The following is a 15,868-nucleotide window of genomic DNA, read 5'->3' on the forward strand; positions in this document are numbered from 1 at the left end:
TTTCACATGATCCTATTGATATTATTACGATATGATAGATCCCTAATTCCCGGATAAAAAGAATAATTATCCTAGCAATGATTTAATGAGTCTTGATGCCTAGGTTTTCTCTAAAAAAAAAAAGAGACGGTAAATAAGAAGATGAATATTTTTTTTTCCGTGTGTTGTTGATTTCAATAAATATATATATTTATTTTCATTTCAAAGTATGAAAAGCAAAGTGCATATTTATTTCGAATACGCGTTTGTTTTAGTTCGGTTTGAACGATTACGGGCCCGTATAGAGGGCCAAAGGTGGGCCGATTCTTAGAGAGCCTTGGGCCGATTTGAAGGCCCTATTTTAGAGCCCAAATGCAGCCCATTTCAGCACCCAAAGCCACTTACACATCAGCCACCCTTTCAAATTCAAAAGGGGACAAGGGTGATCATTACATGCATGGGGAACTACCAAAATGCATGGGAAGTGCAAGAGTCTCACAACCAATGCACCCATGCATTGGTGGCAGCCACCCTACCCTCCCCTAGGCCTTATTTTCGTTCCCCCTCCCTCCAGTTAAGTCATTTGGCTGATGCAACTTCCTCTATACTCTTTAACTCTCTCTACAAAGCCTAAAGCCTCACTCCCCCTCCATTTTCGTCCCTCCTCCTTCCCCTACCCTCACAACTTTTCTCCCACCATTATCACACTCCATAGAAGCCCTTGAAGCCCCAAGAGAAGTATCAAAGCAAGGGAGAGCGTGGAAAAACTAGGGCGTAAAGTTAGAGTGAAGGTTGTGCTTCGAGGGTGAGTTTTTCTTTGATTTTCTCAACTGAAAAAGCTTTATGGCTATGGATTTTTACACATGTGTGTGATATATTATGTGAGTATATGATTTATGATTTTAGATGTTCATTTTGGTAGAGTTTATTGGGTGAAAAACCGTGCATGAGGTAAGGCAGCGAATCTGCCATAAGCACACTGCTCCGGCAGTGTTTTGCAAGACGATTCCAGCCATCCAAACGGTCCCCAAAAATTTCCAAATTAATTGTGTATCGTGTTCAATATGTTTTCTATACAATGATACAATTTCAGAATATTTGGAGCTCATATGTTTTAATTATGAATTTTTGAACATGACTGCCTGTCTGGAATGCATTTCAGGTAAACAATCTTTGGGAGGCCATAAGTCAAGTTTCAATCGGGGCAAAACCTTTGAAACTTGAATATGTCACTATAGACTCCCGTATCTTTCTTTTGGTATCGGCCTCACCATTTGTGAGTAAGGAAAACAACTGGTATAAATTCTTGAAATCTAGTTCTTATTCTTTGTACCATCTAGTAGCTTTTACAAACCTACGAATTTGAGGTGGAAACGGCCAACCTAAATCTTTGATTCTCAAGCCCATTTTTCTACTTAATATTCATTGACATGTTAGGAACTTATTTGTTTATTTATAGAAGTTTTGGTAAAGACTAAGGTGGTTTTTCTGATTTAAACTTTGAATCTGCCGAACTTGAACTCTTTTTGTGCACTGAACTTTGGATATTAATATCTCCTAAACCATGAATCTTCTTGGGGTAAATTTAACTGGAGAGTGTTACACTGTCTCCCTAGTTTTCGGATTGACCCTTGGAGTTCCTAGTGGCCTTTTGTAATGGGAGATATGAAGTTTTAAAGAAGGCCCATTGACTTGGTTCTAATCTGGAAATCTGAAATTTCCAGATTTTTGCTTGTTAAGTACCCATCTTTGAATGGGCATATCTTGCTCGTTTGAACTCCGTTTCATTCGATTCAAATTGGAGAATGATCCTTGAAATGTATAGTTTCCAGAATTTCCTTTGGAGCCTCATTTAGAGATCCGAGGCAGAATTGGTGTCTGTTGCAAAACAGCCCCTTAAGAGCTCAAGTTGTTGAATTATTTTCTAAGTTTGAAAGTTGGTTTTAAAGGATGTTTCATGAAATATTATGTGTATGTGCATGACGAGTTTGGAATATGTTTTGTGCAAAGTTTTCATGAAATTGAGTGAGTTAACCTAGATAAGGCATCAAGATAAGCTAACGTATGTAAAATGCATAATCCCTAGGCATCAAGACTCATTAAATCATTGCTAGGATAATTATTCTTTTTATCCGGGAATTAGGGATCTATCATATCTTAATAATATCAATAGGATCATGTGAAACCTAGGATCGAAAATCCGGGGTAGGTTGGCCCGACTTATCTAGGGGCCAGCCACGCTGAACTGGGTGTGATTATCAAGGTTATTTAGCGGAAGTAAGTAACTTAACTATTTTGGTAAAAAAAACTTGGTTAATTAGCGGAATTAATGAACCTATTCTTTAATCGTTCTGCTCAAAGGAAACCCAACTTAACACGAAGTATGAGGACTCCGGTCAAGTTTAGAGAGTTCGTTATCACGGTGTCTGAGTGCCCAAGAGCAACTCAATTGTTCAGTTGTTTAGGGAAAGCAGTAAACAAGCTCATAATCGCCACGCAGGGCATAACCAACAAAATGAAATGTTTGGTGATCGAGGTTATGGGAAATAAATATCATTGAGAAACCTTGTCGACAGCTCCAGACCACCACCACCACCTAGCCCCCGCTGCGCCCGACTCCATTAACCTGAAATGATTTAAAACTTTGGGCTGAGTACTAATGCACTCAGTGAAGTTAATGCCCCTTTTTCTTTAAACTGGTTTGTAAAGAACTGTGATACTTGGTGAGATGCATGCCTGTAAGAAAATATAGCAATACTTGAAAAATAATTACTATAAATTCTGAAATACTTGTGAGCCGCAGCTCTTTTAACCTTTGCGCGCCTTTCTGGTTTGATGTTACCTTTCTTGGTGCTAAGTATGGGAGACCCGGCCGAATCAATCCCATACCTAGACTTCTTACTTGTGTACACTACCCTGGCCCCCGTCGGGGACAGAGCCGATCGTTTGGGGACGACCCCGTTTGTTCTGTGGGGACAACCCCGTTTGTTCTTTGTAACAACCAAACAAAATATTTGCATGCATTCACAATTTAAAACATATTTGCTTGTATAAAAAGAGAGGGCTTACTAACCCAATATACTTTTGCAAATATAACCCACCTGATCTTCGGTGTGAAAGAGAGAGGTGATCTTAAGCTGTGGCACCGTCCTGCGGACCAATTCCTACAAGACGAGTTCTTAACTCTTAGAGCATATCATGGATAACAAAAACCATTGTCTGCTTAGGATCTCTAGGTCAACCTATTCCCGGACTTACAACGCAAAATCGAACTAGGGATTATGCATTTTACATACGTTAGCTTATCTTGATGCCTTATCTAGGTTAACTCACTCATTTTCATGAAAACTTTGCACAAAACATATCCCAAACTCGTCATGCACATATACATAATATTTCATGAAACATCCTTTAAAACCAACTTTCAAACTTAGAAAATAATTCAACAACTTGAGCTCTTAAGGGGTTGTTTTGCAACAGACACCAATTCTGCCTCGGATCTCTAAATGAGGCTCCAAAGGAAATTCTGGAAACTAGACATTTCAAGGATCATTCTCCAATTTGAATCGAATGAAACGGAGTTCAAACGAGCAAGATATGCCCATTCAAAGATGGGTACTTAACAAGCAAAAATATGGAAATTTCAGATTTCCAGATTAGAACCAAGTCAATGGGCCTTCTTTAAAAATTCATATCTCCCATTACAAAACGCCACTAGGAACTCCAAGGTCAATCCGAAAACTAGGGAGACAGTGTAACACTCTCCAGTTGAATTTACCCCAAGAAGATTCATGGTTTAGGAGATATTAACATCCAAATTTCAGTGCACAAAAAGAGTTCAAGTTCGGCAGATTCAAAGTTTAAATCAGAAAAACCACCTTAGTCTTTACCAAAAATTATATAAATAAACAAACAAGTTCCTAACATGTCAATGAATATTTAGTAGAAAAATGGGCTTGAGAATCAAAGATTTAGGTTGGCCTTTTCCACCTCAAATTCGTAGGTTTGTAAAAGCTACTAGATGGTACAAAGAATAAGAACTAGATTTCAAGAATTTATACCAGTTGTTTTCCTTACTCAGAAATGGTGAGGCTGATACCAAACGAAAGATACGGGAGTCTAGAGTGACATATTCAAGTTTCAAAGGTTTTAACCGATTGAAACTTGACTTATGGCCTCCCAAAGATTGTTTACCAGAACTGCATTTCAGACAGGCAGTCATGTTCAAAAATTCATATTTAAAACATACGAGCTCCAAATATTCTGAAATTTTATCCTAGTATAGAAAACATATTGAAAACGATACACAATTAATTTGGGAATTTTTGGGGACCTTTTGGATGGCTGGAATCGTCTTGCAAAACACTGCCGGAGCAGTGTGCTTATGGCAGATTCGCTGCCTTACCTCATGCACGGTTTTTCACCCAATAAAATCTACCAAAATGAACATCTAAAATCATAAATCATATACTCACATAATATATCACACACATGTGTAAAAATCCATAGCCATAAAGCTTTTTCAGTTGAGAAAATCAAAGAAAAACTCACCCTCGAAGCACAACCTTCACTCTAACTTTACGCCCTAGTTTTTCCACGCTCTCCCTTGCTTTGATACTTCTCTTGGGGCTTCAAGGGCTTCTATGGAGTGTGATAATGGTGGGAGAAAAGTTGTGAGGGTGGGGGAAGGAGGAGGGACGAAAATGGAGGGGGAGTGAGGCTTTAGGCTTTGTAGAGAGAGTTAAAGAGTATAGAGGAAGTTGCATCAGCCAAATGACTTAACTGGAGGGAGGGGGAACGAAAATAAGGCCTAGGGGAGGGTAGGGTGGCTGCCACCAATGCATGGGTGCATTGGTTGTGAGACTCTTGCACTTCCCATGCATTTTGGTAGTTCCCCATGCATGTAATGATCACCCTTATCCCCTTTTGAATTTGAAAGGGTGGCTGATGTGTAAGTGGGCTTTGGGGGCTGAAATGGGCTGCATTTGGGCTCTAAAATAGGGCCTTAAAATCGGCCCAAGGCTCTCTAAGAATCGGCCCACCTTTGGCCCTCTATACGGGCCCGTAATCGTTCAAACCGAACTAAAACAAACGCGTATTCGAAATAAATATGCACTTTGTTTTTCATACTTTGAAATGAAAATAAATATATATATTTATTGAAATCAACAACACACGGAAAAATAAAATAATCATCTTCTTATTTACCGTCTCTTTTTTTTTTAGAGAAAACCTAGGCATCAAGACTCATTAAATCATTGCTAGGATAATTATTCTTTTTATCCGGGAATTAGGGATCTATCATATCTTAATAATATCAATAGGATCATGTGAAACCTAGGATCGAAAATCCGGGGTATTACAACCTACCCTCCTTATGGAAATTTCGTCCTCGAAATTTGTACCTTGGTATGGCAATTCGGGGTACTGTTGGTTCATGTTAGACTCCAGCTCCCAAGTTGCCTCTTTTTGCCCATGGCGATCCCACATCACTTTCACCATTAGGATCTCTTTGTTTCTAAGAACTTGTATCTTCCTATCAATGATGCATACTGGTTTCTCCACATGACTAAGATCTGGCTCGAATGTTAGATCATCATATGTTATCACGTGTTTGGGATCGTACACATATTTCCTGAGCTGTGATACGTGGAAAATATCGTGCACTCCCACTAGACTTGGAGGTAGTGCTAGCTTATAGGCGTTCTGACCTATCCTTTCCAGTATCTCAAACGGCCCGATGAAACGGGGTCGCAGTTTTCCTCGCTTGCAGAAACGCACTATCCCTTTCATTGGTGATACTTTGAGGAAGACCTTGTCACCTACTTCAAAGGCTAATTCTCTTCTTCGCTTGTCTGCGTAGGAATTTTGTCTGTCTTGAGCTTCTTTGATTCGCTTGCGAATCTGTGCCACGATATCTATCATTTCTTGGACCATTACTGGTCCTAACACCTTTTTCTCACCTACCTCGTCCCAATACAGTGGAGATCGACACTTACGTCCATACAATGCTTCGTATGGTGCCATCCCGATGGTGGTCTGATAACTGTTGTTGTAGGCGAATTCCACAAGTGGTAAGAGTTTCTCCCATTGCTCCCCTTGATCGAGTGTAACTGTCCTAAGCATGTCTTTGAGCACTTGGATAGTTCGCTCAGATTGTCCATCAGTCTGGGGATGGTACGCTGTACTGAAACGAAGTTTAGTGCCTAAGGCGTTGTGGAGACTTGTCCAAAATTGCGACGTAAATCTTGGGTCTCGATCGGATATTATTGTACTGGGCACACCATGAAGGCGAACTATTTCTTTAACATAAACCTTGGTGAGCCTTTCGAGGTTCCACGTCATCTGGACTGGTAAGAAGTGAGCTGACTTGGTTAGTCGGTCGACGATGACCCAAATCGCCGTGTTTCCTGATTTTGACTTGGGTAGCCCCACTACGAAATCCATTGTGATGTGCTCCCATTTCCATTCTGGGATTTCTAGCGGTTGTAGAGTCCCACCTGGGAGCTGATGTAGGGCCTTCACTTGTTGGCACACCAGGCACTTTGCTACGTGGGAAGCTACGTCTTTCTTCATACCTTCCCACCAGAAACTTTGCCTCAAATCTTGATACATCTTGGTGCTGCCGGGGTGAGCGGCATATGGTGTGGAGTGCGCTTTTGTGAGGATCTCCTCCTTAAGCATTGGGTCGTCGGGTACGCACAATCTTCCTTTGAAGGTCAGGGCGTTGTCTGCTTCTTCCCTAAATTTTCGGGGTCCTCCCATTCTGCTAGCTAAACGTTTCTTTTCTAAGGCCTCACTCTGGCGTTGGGCAGAGATGATTCTTTCCCGAAGGTCTGATCTCACAATCAAGGCTGCTATGCGTTCTTGGATTGTTTCTGGGGGTACTACTACCTCAAGCCTAAGTTTCTCAAATTCTCGAGTCAATTCTGGTTCCTTAGTAAGGGTACTCCTTAGGCTTGCTGTTATCTTTCGGCTCAATGCATCAGCTACCACATTTGCCTTCCCTGGGTGATAATTAATGGTACAGTCATAATCTTTTACCAACTCTAACCATCGCCTTTGTCTCATGTTGAGTTCCTTTTGCTCAAAAAAGTACTTCAGACTCTTGTGGTCTGTGAAAATTTCACACTTTGCACCATAAAGATAGTGCCTCCATATCTTTAGCGCGTGTACGACGGCTGCTAACTCTAGATCATGTGTGGGGTAGTTCATTTCGTGTGGCCTTAACTGACGCGAAGCATATGCTACAACCCTTCGATTTTGCATCAGTACACAACCGAGTCCTAACTTCGAGGCATCGGTATATACTGTGTATCCCTCACTTGCTTCAGGTATGATCAATACTGGTGCCGTCGTCAATCGCTTCTTCAGTTCTTGGAAACTAGCTTGGCACTCCAACGTCCACTTGAAAACTACCCCTTTCTTCAGCAGTTGCGTCATTGGTCGCGCTATCTTGGAAAATCCCTCGATGAATCGTCGGTAGTAGCCTGCCATCCCCAAGAAGCTTCTAACTTCAGTAACTGAAGTTGGTACATTCCAGTTGCTTACAGCTTCGACCTTCTCAGGGTCCACTTTGATTCATTCTGCTGTCACAATGTGACCTAGAAACTGCACTTGCCTAAGCCAAAATTCGCATTTACTGAATTTGGCATACAATCGCTCCTTCCGTAGCATTTCCAGTACTATTCTAAGGTGTTGGGCATGATGATCAGAATCCACGGAATAGATTAAGATATCGTCTATGAATACTAGCACGAAACTATCGAGGTACTGGTGAAATATCCTATTCATGAGGTCCATGAATACTGCGGGTGCATTTGTTAGTCCGAACGGCATTACTGTAAATTCATAGTGGCCATATCTTGTTCGGAATGCAGTTTTCCAGATGTCATCCTCACGAATCTTAAGCTGGTGGTAGCCTGATCATAGATCTATTTTTGAGAACACCGATGCTCCCTTCAGTTGATCGAACAAGTCACCAATCCTAGGTAGAGGGTAACGATTCTTGATGGTGAGCTTGTTGAGCTCTCTGTAATCAATGCACATTCTGAGCGATCCATCCTTCTTCTTCACGAACAGAATTGGTGCTCCCTATGGTGATACACTTGGGCGGATAAACCCAAGCTGCAGAAGCTCCTGCAATTGGATCTTTAGTTCTTGAAGCTCTTTGGGCGCCATACGGTATGGTGCTTTTGAAATAGGTGCGGCGCCAGGTTCTAAGTCTATTGTGAACTCAAGTTGACGAGTTGGTGGTAGACCCGGTAGCTCATCCGGAAATACATCTGGGTATTCACGTACTACTGGAACGTCTTCTAAGTTTACCCCGTTATTCCCCTTCTTAGTGATGCATACTAGGAAGGCTTGACATTTTTCTTTGTGTAGTAACTTGACGGCTTTCATTGCAGTGATAACCGTTATCTTTTTGCTGGACCCTACCATGGCTCCATGGTAGGTGATCTGCTCTTTTCCTAGCGGTGAGAAGATGACCTCCCTGTCTTGACAATTTATCGTTGTCCTGTTGGCTGACAGCCAATCCATTCCCAGGATAAGGTCAAAGTCGATCATAAAGAGTACCCTGGGGCTAGCGAAGAACTTATGTCCTTCTAGGTTTAGTTCTAAATTCAAGCAAACTTCCCTTGTTCTCATCGTTTCCCCTGAAGGGGTGAGTACTTCTAGTTCTTTATCTGCCCTAGTAGGCACAATATCTAGTGCGCCACACACAACATTGGAAAATAAAAGAATGTGAGGCACCAGTATCAAATAATGCCAAAATGCTTTCTCCGGCTATGGTGATCATACCTGCTAAGTTCCCCTGGGTTCCAGCTGCCTCTTGCTGGTCCATAGCGTAGGCCCTTGGTGCTTGCGGTGCCCTTGGGCCCCCGTTGCCCTTTGGGTTTCCTCTAGGGTTTTGGTTAGGTCGTTGTGGACCTCCCTTGTTCTGGTTAGGCTGTTAGGGACCTCTTTGGTTTGGTTGGGTCATTGGAGCTCCGTTGTTTCTTGGACAATATTTCTTGATGTGTCCAATCTCGCCACACTCATAACAGCCTGTCATCCCTTGCCTGCATTCCCCAAAGTGTTACTTGGGGCTTCTGGTAGTTTGGTTGGTTGGATCTAGCCCAAGGTTTCTTTCCCTTTGAATTCTGATTTGAGGATTGGCCCTGAGGCCCTTCCCACTTCCTTTTCTCTTGCCTTCTCTCTTCCTCAGGGAGCTGAGCTTCTGCGTTCAAAGCCTTACTCAAGGCCTGGGCATAAGTGAGCGTATCGTGCGTGGACAGGGGCACACCAATCTCAGGGCGTAATCCTTGTCTAAACTGTTCTGCCCTTTTGGCATCCGTGTCAACGTGGGCTGGTGCATAACGTGCTAGCTGATTGAATGCACGATCGTATTCCTCAACGGAGCAATTTCCCTGACGCAGTTTCCAAACTTCATTTTCTCTTTTGTGTCGAAAGCTTAGTGTAATGTACCTTGTGAGGTATGCTTCTTTGAACTCATCCCATGTCATGGTCTCAAATGCCTCATTGGTGAAGGTACGTCGCACAGATTCCCACCATAGATCTGCTTCTCCCTCGAGCTGGTAGGTGGCACAGACCACCTTCTCATGTGTACTGCAGCGCATGCGTCCGAAGACTTTTTCAATCCCGTGGATCCATTCCTTAGCATCATCAGGCTTCCCTGTTCCATTGTAAGTTGGGGGCTTCTTTTTCTGGAAACTTTTGATTAAGTTGTCCATCCGTTCGAGTGCCAGTTGTTCCAGCTCTTCTTGGTTGCGGTTAGCATTGCAGTTTCTTGCCATTTTGATAAGGTAATATCGAAGGTTCTTTATCGAGTGCTCATCGAAAGGTTCAACTTGGCTATTCAAGGAGCATTCAAATTGTTTGGATATGACCCTCAACCCCATAAGTAGTGGGTTGGAACAAATAAATCATGAGGGTGATAGAAAGTTTGCCTACTGAGAGGGTTCAAAAATAATCCACGAGTTTAACTTCATCAGGATTTTATAATGGAACAATAAGTGTAACCAATAGTCAGCCTCCTGAGAGGACATAGCAAAAGAAAAAAAATACATCAAGCTTCTCTCCACGAAGGCTTCAAATATTGTGGTTATGAATTGACTCAAGGGTCATTGATAAGTAAGGGCTCATGGAGAAAGGGTTTTTAATCTCTCTGACTCTTTGCCTCGTTATAATTCTCATGCTGTCTAGCTAGCGGCGAGCATACTCTCTCTATCGTAGTGGATGTTCGTCGATCATCTTCCTTGTTTGCCTCGTAGTTTTCCAATAGGCTCCAATTCTCGGGGATATTATTCTATAATGTTATCGCCTCGACGATGCACTGCCCATGTCGTTGATCGTTACCCTTCGTTCATGGTTCAGGTATCTCTCTATTCGTCCTGCTACGGTATATCTCCTAGCGGTATTCTTTCCCTAGGTCGTATGTTGTTGTGCCATCTACAACATAAGGTTCTAATCTAGAATTGCGGGGCAACATAAAGTAAAACTAAATACAAACATAAACTTCCATCTGAGCTTGGGGACCTATCCTTCTTGATCATGTCCACTATCTTAGTCCGTACGTCTAGAGTTTCTACCCTAAGTTACTCAGGGTCGGTTCTCGTAGACCTCAATCAATTCCTAGGGCATACTACCCCTTACTCGTGACTGGTCAAATGTAAATAACTTTGAGGGGTGCTACCCTCCTTAAAAGCATAACACATAATTCAATTTTGAGTTTAAAACATCATCACATTCACACACTTTCATAACTTGTGAGGGGATACTGTCCCTCTTTACGAAAGAATAACTCATATCTTGCGAGGGGAAACTGTCCCTCCTTGGTCAAGATAATTCATACATGGGCATTAACACTAAACTTTCACCAACAAGTAACTTGAAAACTTGTACCTGTTTTTCTCGAGTCGGGGCAGAGGAGTAGGGGTGTGGTCCTGGTGGATTTGTCTTGGAAGAAAAATAACTTGGGCTCTAGGGTATCCTTTGAGCAACCTGGGCTCTGATACCATCCTATGACGGCCCGACTTATCTAGGGGCCAGCCACGCTGAACTGGGTGTGATTATCAAGGTTATTTAGCAGAAGTAAGTAACTTAACTATTTTGGTAAAAAAAACTTGGTTAATTAGCGGAACCTATTCTTTAATCGTTCTGCTCAAAGGAAACCCAACTTAACACGAAGTATGAGGACTCCGGTCAAGTTTAGAGAGTTTGTTATCACGGTGTCTGAGTGCCCAAGAGTAACTCAATTGTTCAGTTGTTTAGGGAAAGCAGTAAACAAGCTCATAATCGCCACGCAGGGCATAACCAACAAAATAAAATGTTTGGTGATCGAGGTTATGGGAAATAAATATCATTGAGAAACCTTGTCGACAGCTCCAGACCACCACCACCACCTAGCCCCCGCTGCGCCCGACTCCATTAACCTGAAATGATTTAAAACTTTGGGCTGAGTACTAATGCACTCAGTGAAGTTAATGCCCCTTTTTCTTTAAACTGGTTTTTAAAGAACTGTGACACTTGGTGAGATGCATGCCTGTAAGAAAATATAGCAATACTTGAAAAATAATTACTATAAATTCTGAAATACTTGTGAGCCGCAGCTCCTTTAACCTTTGCGCGCCTTTCTGGTTTGGTGTTACCTTTCTTGGTGCTAAGTATGGGAGACCCGGCCGAATCAATCCCATACCTAGACTTCTTACTGGTGTACATTACCCTGGCCCTCGTCGGGGACAGAGCCGATCGTTTGGGGACGACCCCGTTTGTTCTGTGGGGACAACCCCGTTTGTTCTTTGTAACAACCAAACAAAATATTTGCATGCATTCATAATTTAAAACATATTTGCTTGTATAAAAAGAGAGGGCTTACTAACCCAATATACTTTTGCAAATATAACCCACCTGATCTTCGGTGTGAAAGAGAGAGGTGATCTTAAGCTGTGGCACCGTCCTGCGGACCAATTCCTACAAGACGAGTTCTTAACTCTTATAGCATATCATGGATAACAAAAACCATTGTCTGCTTAGGATCTCTAGGTCAACCTATTCCCGGACTTACAACGCAAAATCGAACTAGGGATTATGCATTTTACATACGTTAGCTTATCTTGATGCCTTATCTAGGTTAACTCACTCATTTTCATGAAAACTTTGCACAAAACATATCCCAAACTCGTCATGCACATATACATAATACTTCATGAAACATCCTTTAAAACCAACTTTCAAACTTAGAAAATAATTCAACAACTTGAGCTCTTAAGGGGCTGTTTTGCAACAGACACCAATTCTTCCTCGGATCTCTAAATGAGGCTCCAAAGGACATTCTGGAAACTAGACATTTCAAGGATCATTCTCCAATTTGAATCGAATGAAACGGAGTTCAAACGAGCAAGATATTCCCATTCAAAGATGGGTACTTAACAAGCAAAAATCTGGAAATTTCAGATTTCCAGATTAGAACCAAGTCAATGGGCCTTCTTTAAAAATTCATATCTCCCATTACAAAAGGCCACTAGGAACTCCAAGGGTCAATCCGAAAACTAGGGAGAAAGTGTAACACTCTCCAGTTGAATTTACCCCAAGAAGATTCATGGTTTAGGAGATATTAACATCCAAAGTTCAGTGCACAAAAAGAGTTCAAGTTCGGCAGATTCAAAGTTTAAATCAGAAAAACCACCTTAGTCTTTACCAAAAATTCTATAAATAAACAAACAAGTTCCTAACATGTCAATGAATATTCAGTAGAAAAATGGGCTTGATAATCAAAGATTTAGGTTGGCCGTTTCCACCTCAAATTCGTAGGTTTGTAAAAGCTACTAGATGGTACAAAGAATAAGAACTAGATTTCAAGAATTTATACCAGTTGTTTTCCTTACTCAGAAATGGTGAGGCTGATACCAAAAGAAAGATACGGGAGTCTAGAGTGACATATTCAAGTTTCAAAGGTTTTCACCGATTGAAACTTGACTTATGGCCTCCCAAAGATTGTTTACCAGAACTGCATTTCAGACAGGCAGTCATGTTCAAAAATTCATAATTAAAACATACGAGCTCCAAATATTCTGAAATGTTATCCTAGTATAGAAAACATATTGAAAACGATACACAATTAATTTGGGAATTTTTGGGGACCGTTTGGATGGCTGGAATCGTCTTGCAAAACACTGCCGGAGCAGTGTGCTTATGGCAGATTCGCTGCCTTACCTCATGCACGGTTTTTCACCCAATAAAATCTACCAAAATGAACATCTAAAATCATAAATCATATACTCACATAATATATCACACACATGTGTAAAAATCCATAGCCATAAAGCTTTTTCAGTTGAGAAAATCAAAGAAAAACTCACCCTCGAAGCACAACCTTCACTCTAACTTTACGCCCTAGTTTTTCCACGCTCTCCCTTGCTTTGATACTTCTCTTGGGGCTTCAAGGGCTTCTATGGAGTGTGATAATGGTGGGAGAAAAGTTGTGAGGGTGGGGGAAGGAGGAGGGACGAAAATGGAGGGGGAGTGAGGCTTTAGGCTTTGTAGAGAGAGTTAAAGAGTATAGAGGAAGTTGCATCAGCCAAATGACTTAACTGGAGGGAGGGGGAACGAAAATAAGGCCTAGGGGAGGGTAGGGTGGCTGCCACCAATGCATGGGTGCATTGGTTGTGAGACTCTTGCACTTCCCATGCATTTTGGTAGTTCCCCATGCATGTAATGATCACCCTTATCCCCTTTTGAATTTGAAAGGGTGGCTGATGTGTAAGTGGGCTTTGGGGGCTGAAATGGGCTGCATTTGGGCTCTAAAATAGGGCCTTAAAATCGGCCCAAGGCTCTCTAAGAATCGGCCCACCTTTGGCCCTCTATACGGGCCCGTAATCGTTCAAACCGAACTAAAACAAACGCGTATTCGAAATAAATATGCACTTTGTTTTTCATACTTTGAAATGAAAATAAATATATATATTTATTGAAATCAACAACACACGGAAAAATAAAATAATCATCTTCTTATTTACCGTCTCTTTTTTTTTTAGAGAAAACCTAGGCATCAAGACTCATTAAATCATTGCTAGGATAATTATTCTTTTTATCCGGGAATTAGGGATCTATCATATCTTAATAATATCAATAGGATCATGTGAAACCTAGGATCGAAAATCCGGGGTATTACATCGAGGCTCCCAAGTCCATCATGGCCTTGTCCATGTTTGTCCCGCCAATGTTGCACGGAATGGTGAACATCCCTGGATCCTTCCTTTTCGTGGGCAACTTCCGTTGGATCACCGCCGAGACACTCTCTCCCATCACATAACGACTTCTTCCTCCATCTTGACTTTTCTTGAACAAAGGTCTTTCAAGAATTTGGCATACTTTGGAATTTGCCTGATAGCATCGAGTAGGGGTATGCTTAGTTCTACTTTTTGAAACATCTTCATCATTTCACTTGCTTCCTTCTCTTTAGCTTTCTGTCTCAGGCGTCCTGGGTAGGGTGCGTCGGTTGGGTTGCTACCTCCAATTTGTTCATCAGTTGGATCTTTACAACTTTTATTCAAGCTTCCTTGAATCAGTTTAGCCTCAGCTAACAACTCTTCTTCATTTTCCTCTCCTTCTGGAAACTCAGTTAGCACAACTTGGGCGTGTTCTCTGGGGTTGATTCCCATGGATGGGAGCTTACCAGCGTTCTCTTCCAATTTGGCCACTGCCTTAGTCAAGTGACTAATTTGCTGGTTGGTTTGGTTCATGCCGGCACGAATTTCATTGCGAAATTTCTCGCTCTCTTTAGCCATGTTTTCGATGGCTTCTTCCCAAGGCGCTCTCCGATGTGGTGGCTGGTAAGGAAGTTGTTGTTGATTATGGTTGTGGTGTTGGGGTGGTCCCAGCTGGTACTATTGTTGATGTTGGTTCTGATTATACTGAGGACGTTGCATCTGTGCTCCCATATTGTTCTGCTGTTGGGGCTGACCATCTTGCTTCCACCGAAAGTTAGGATGATCCCTCCACCCTGGATTGTAAGTGTTTGCAAATGGATCATACTTCCGTGGATTTCCATCATGTCCTCCGATGGCATTAACGTCAACAATATCCTCGCCAAAATTGGGACAATTCTCGGACTGATGCCCGATGGCATCGCAAAGGCCACACTAGCGAATCTTCTTCGGTATAGTCAGGCCCAATAGAAGTTCCTTGAGTTCGTTCATGCTCTTTTCCATAGTTTTCTCCAGTTTGGACATCTCCTCATTCTCTTCAGTTTTCCTCGGTTTTTCCAGATTTCTTTCATGCCCCTCATCGCGTGATTCTTCTGCCATGGTGCCCAACAATTGAAAGATCTCCAATGGAGTCTTGCTCATTAACGATCCATTACAGGCTGCTAGGACCAGACTGCGATCATTCCTCCGCATGCCCTTTACAAAACTCTCCACTTGATCTTTTGGAGATATTTGGTGATGAGGACAGTTGCTTAGCATTCTCCTGAATCTCGTCCAATATTCATAGAAGGATTCTAGCCCATCTTGTCTGATGCTGCGGATATCCCATCTCATCCGCTCCACTCTTGATGCTGGGACGAACTCTTCCAAGAAGGCCTGTTGCAGTTGTGCCCATGTAGTGACACTACCTTCTGGTAGATCATACAGCCATCTTCTTGCGTTGTCCACCAAGGTAAAAGGAAAGAGTATCAGCTTGACATACTCTTGCTGTTCATCACTGGATTGATGCATGATTGTCATTTCAAAATCTTGGAGATGAGTGTGAGGATCATCTCCTTGGTATCCATTGAACTTCGGTAAGATCTGAATTAATGAAGGCTTCAGGTCATACCGACGAGGTGCGAACGCGTTTGCCGGTAAGGTGATTTCGTTCGCTCTCAAGTTGAGATTAGTTGGGTATG

At 42.1% G+C, this 15,868-nt stretch overlaps 1 protein-coding gene and 2 long non-coding RNA genes across 3 annotated transcripts; all 3 read right to left on the reverse strand.

Moving 5' to 3' along the window:
- Window positions 1-2,295: 2,295 nt before the first annotated feature.
- Window positions 2,296-4,725, reverse strand: LOC131006487 (uncharacterized). Its single transcript, XR_009095546.1, has 3 exons — window positions 4,531-4,725; window positions 3,081-3,143; window positions 2,296-2,605 (listed from the first exon to the last, which is right to left on the reverse strand). It is a non-coding gene; the product is annotated as an uncharacterized LOC131006487 (long non-coding RNA).
- A 4,292-nt stretch (window positions 4,726-9,017) lies between these two features.
- LOC131013791 (uncharacterized) lies at window positions 9,018-9,776 on the reverse strand. The gene has a single exon (XM_057941828.1). It carries the CDS (start codon window positions 9,774-9,776, stop codon window positions 9,018-9,020), a length of 759 nt encoding a protein of 252 aa, XP_057797811.1.
- Window positions 9,777-11,221: 1,445 nt separating this feature from the next.
- Window positions 11,222-13,480, reverse strand: LOC131006488 (uncharacterized). Its single transcript, XR_009095547.1, has 3 exons — window positions 13,341-13,480; window positions 11,890-11,952; window positions 11,222-11,414 (listed from the first exon to the last, which is right to left on the reverse strand). It is a non-coding gene; the product is annotated as an uncharacterized LOC131006488 (long non-coding RNA).
- Window positions 13,481-15,868: the final 2,388 nt, after the last annotated feature.

This window comes from Salvia miltiorrhiza, chromosome 1 (genome assembly GCF_028751815.1).
Source record: "Salvia miltiorrhiza cultivar Shanhuang (shh) chromosome 1, IMPLAD_Smil_shh, whole genome shotgun sequence".
Taxonomy (NCBI): Eukaryota; Viridiplantae; Streptophyta; class Magnoliopsida; order Lamiales; family Lamiaceae; genus Salvia; species Salvia miltiorrhiza.

Bases quoted from the DNA above. Each gene is read 5' to 3' on its own strand.
- LOC131013791 (XM_057941828.1), bottom strand. From the start codon at position 9,776: ATGGCAAGAAACTGCAATGCTAACCGCAACCAAGAAGAGCTGGAACAA.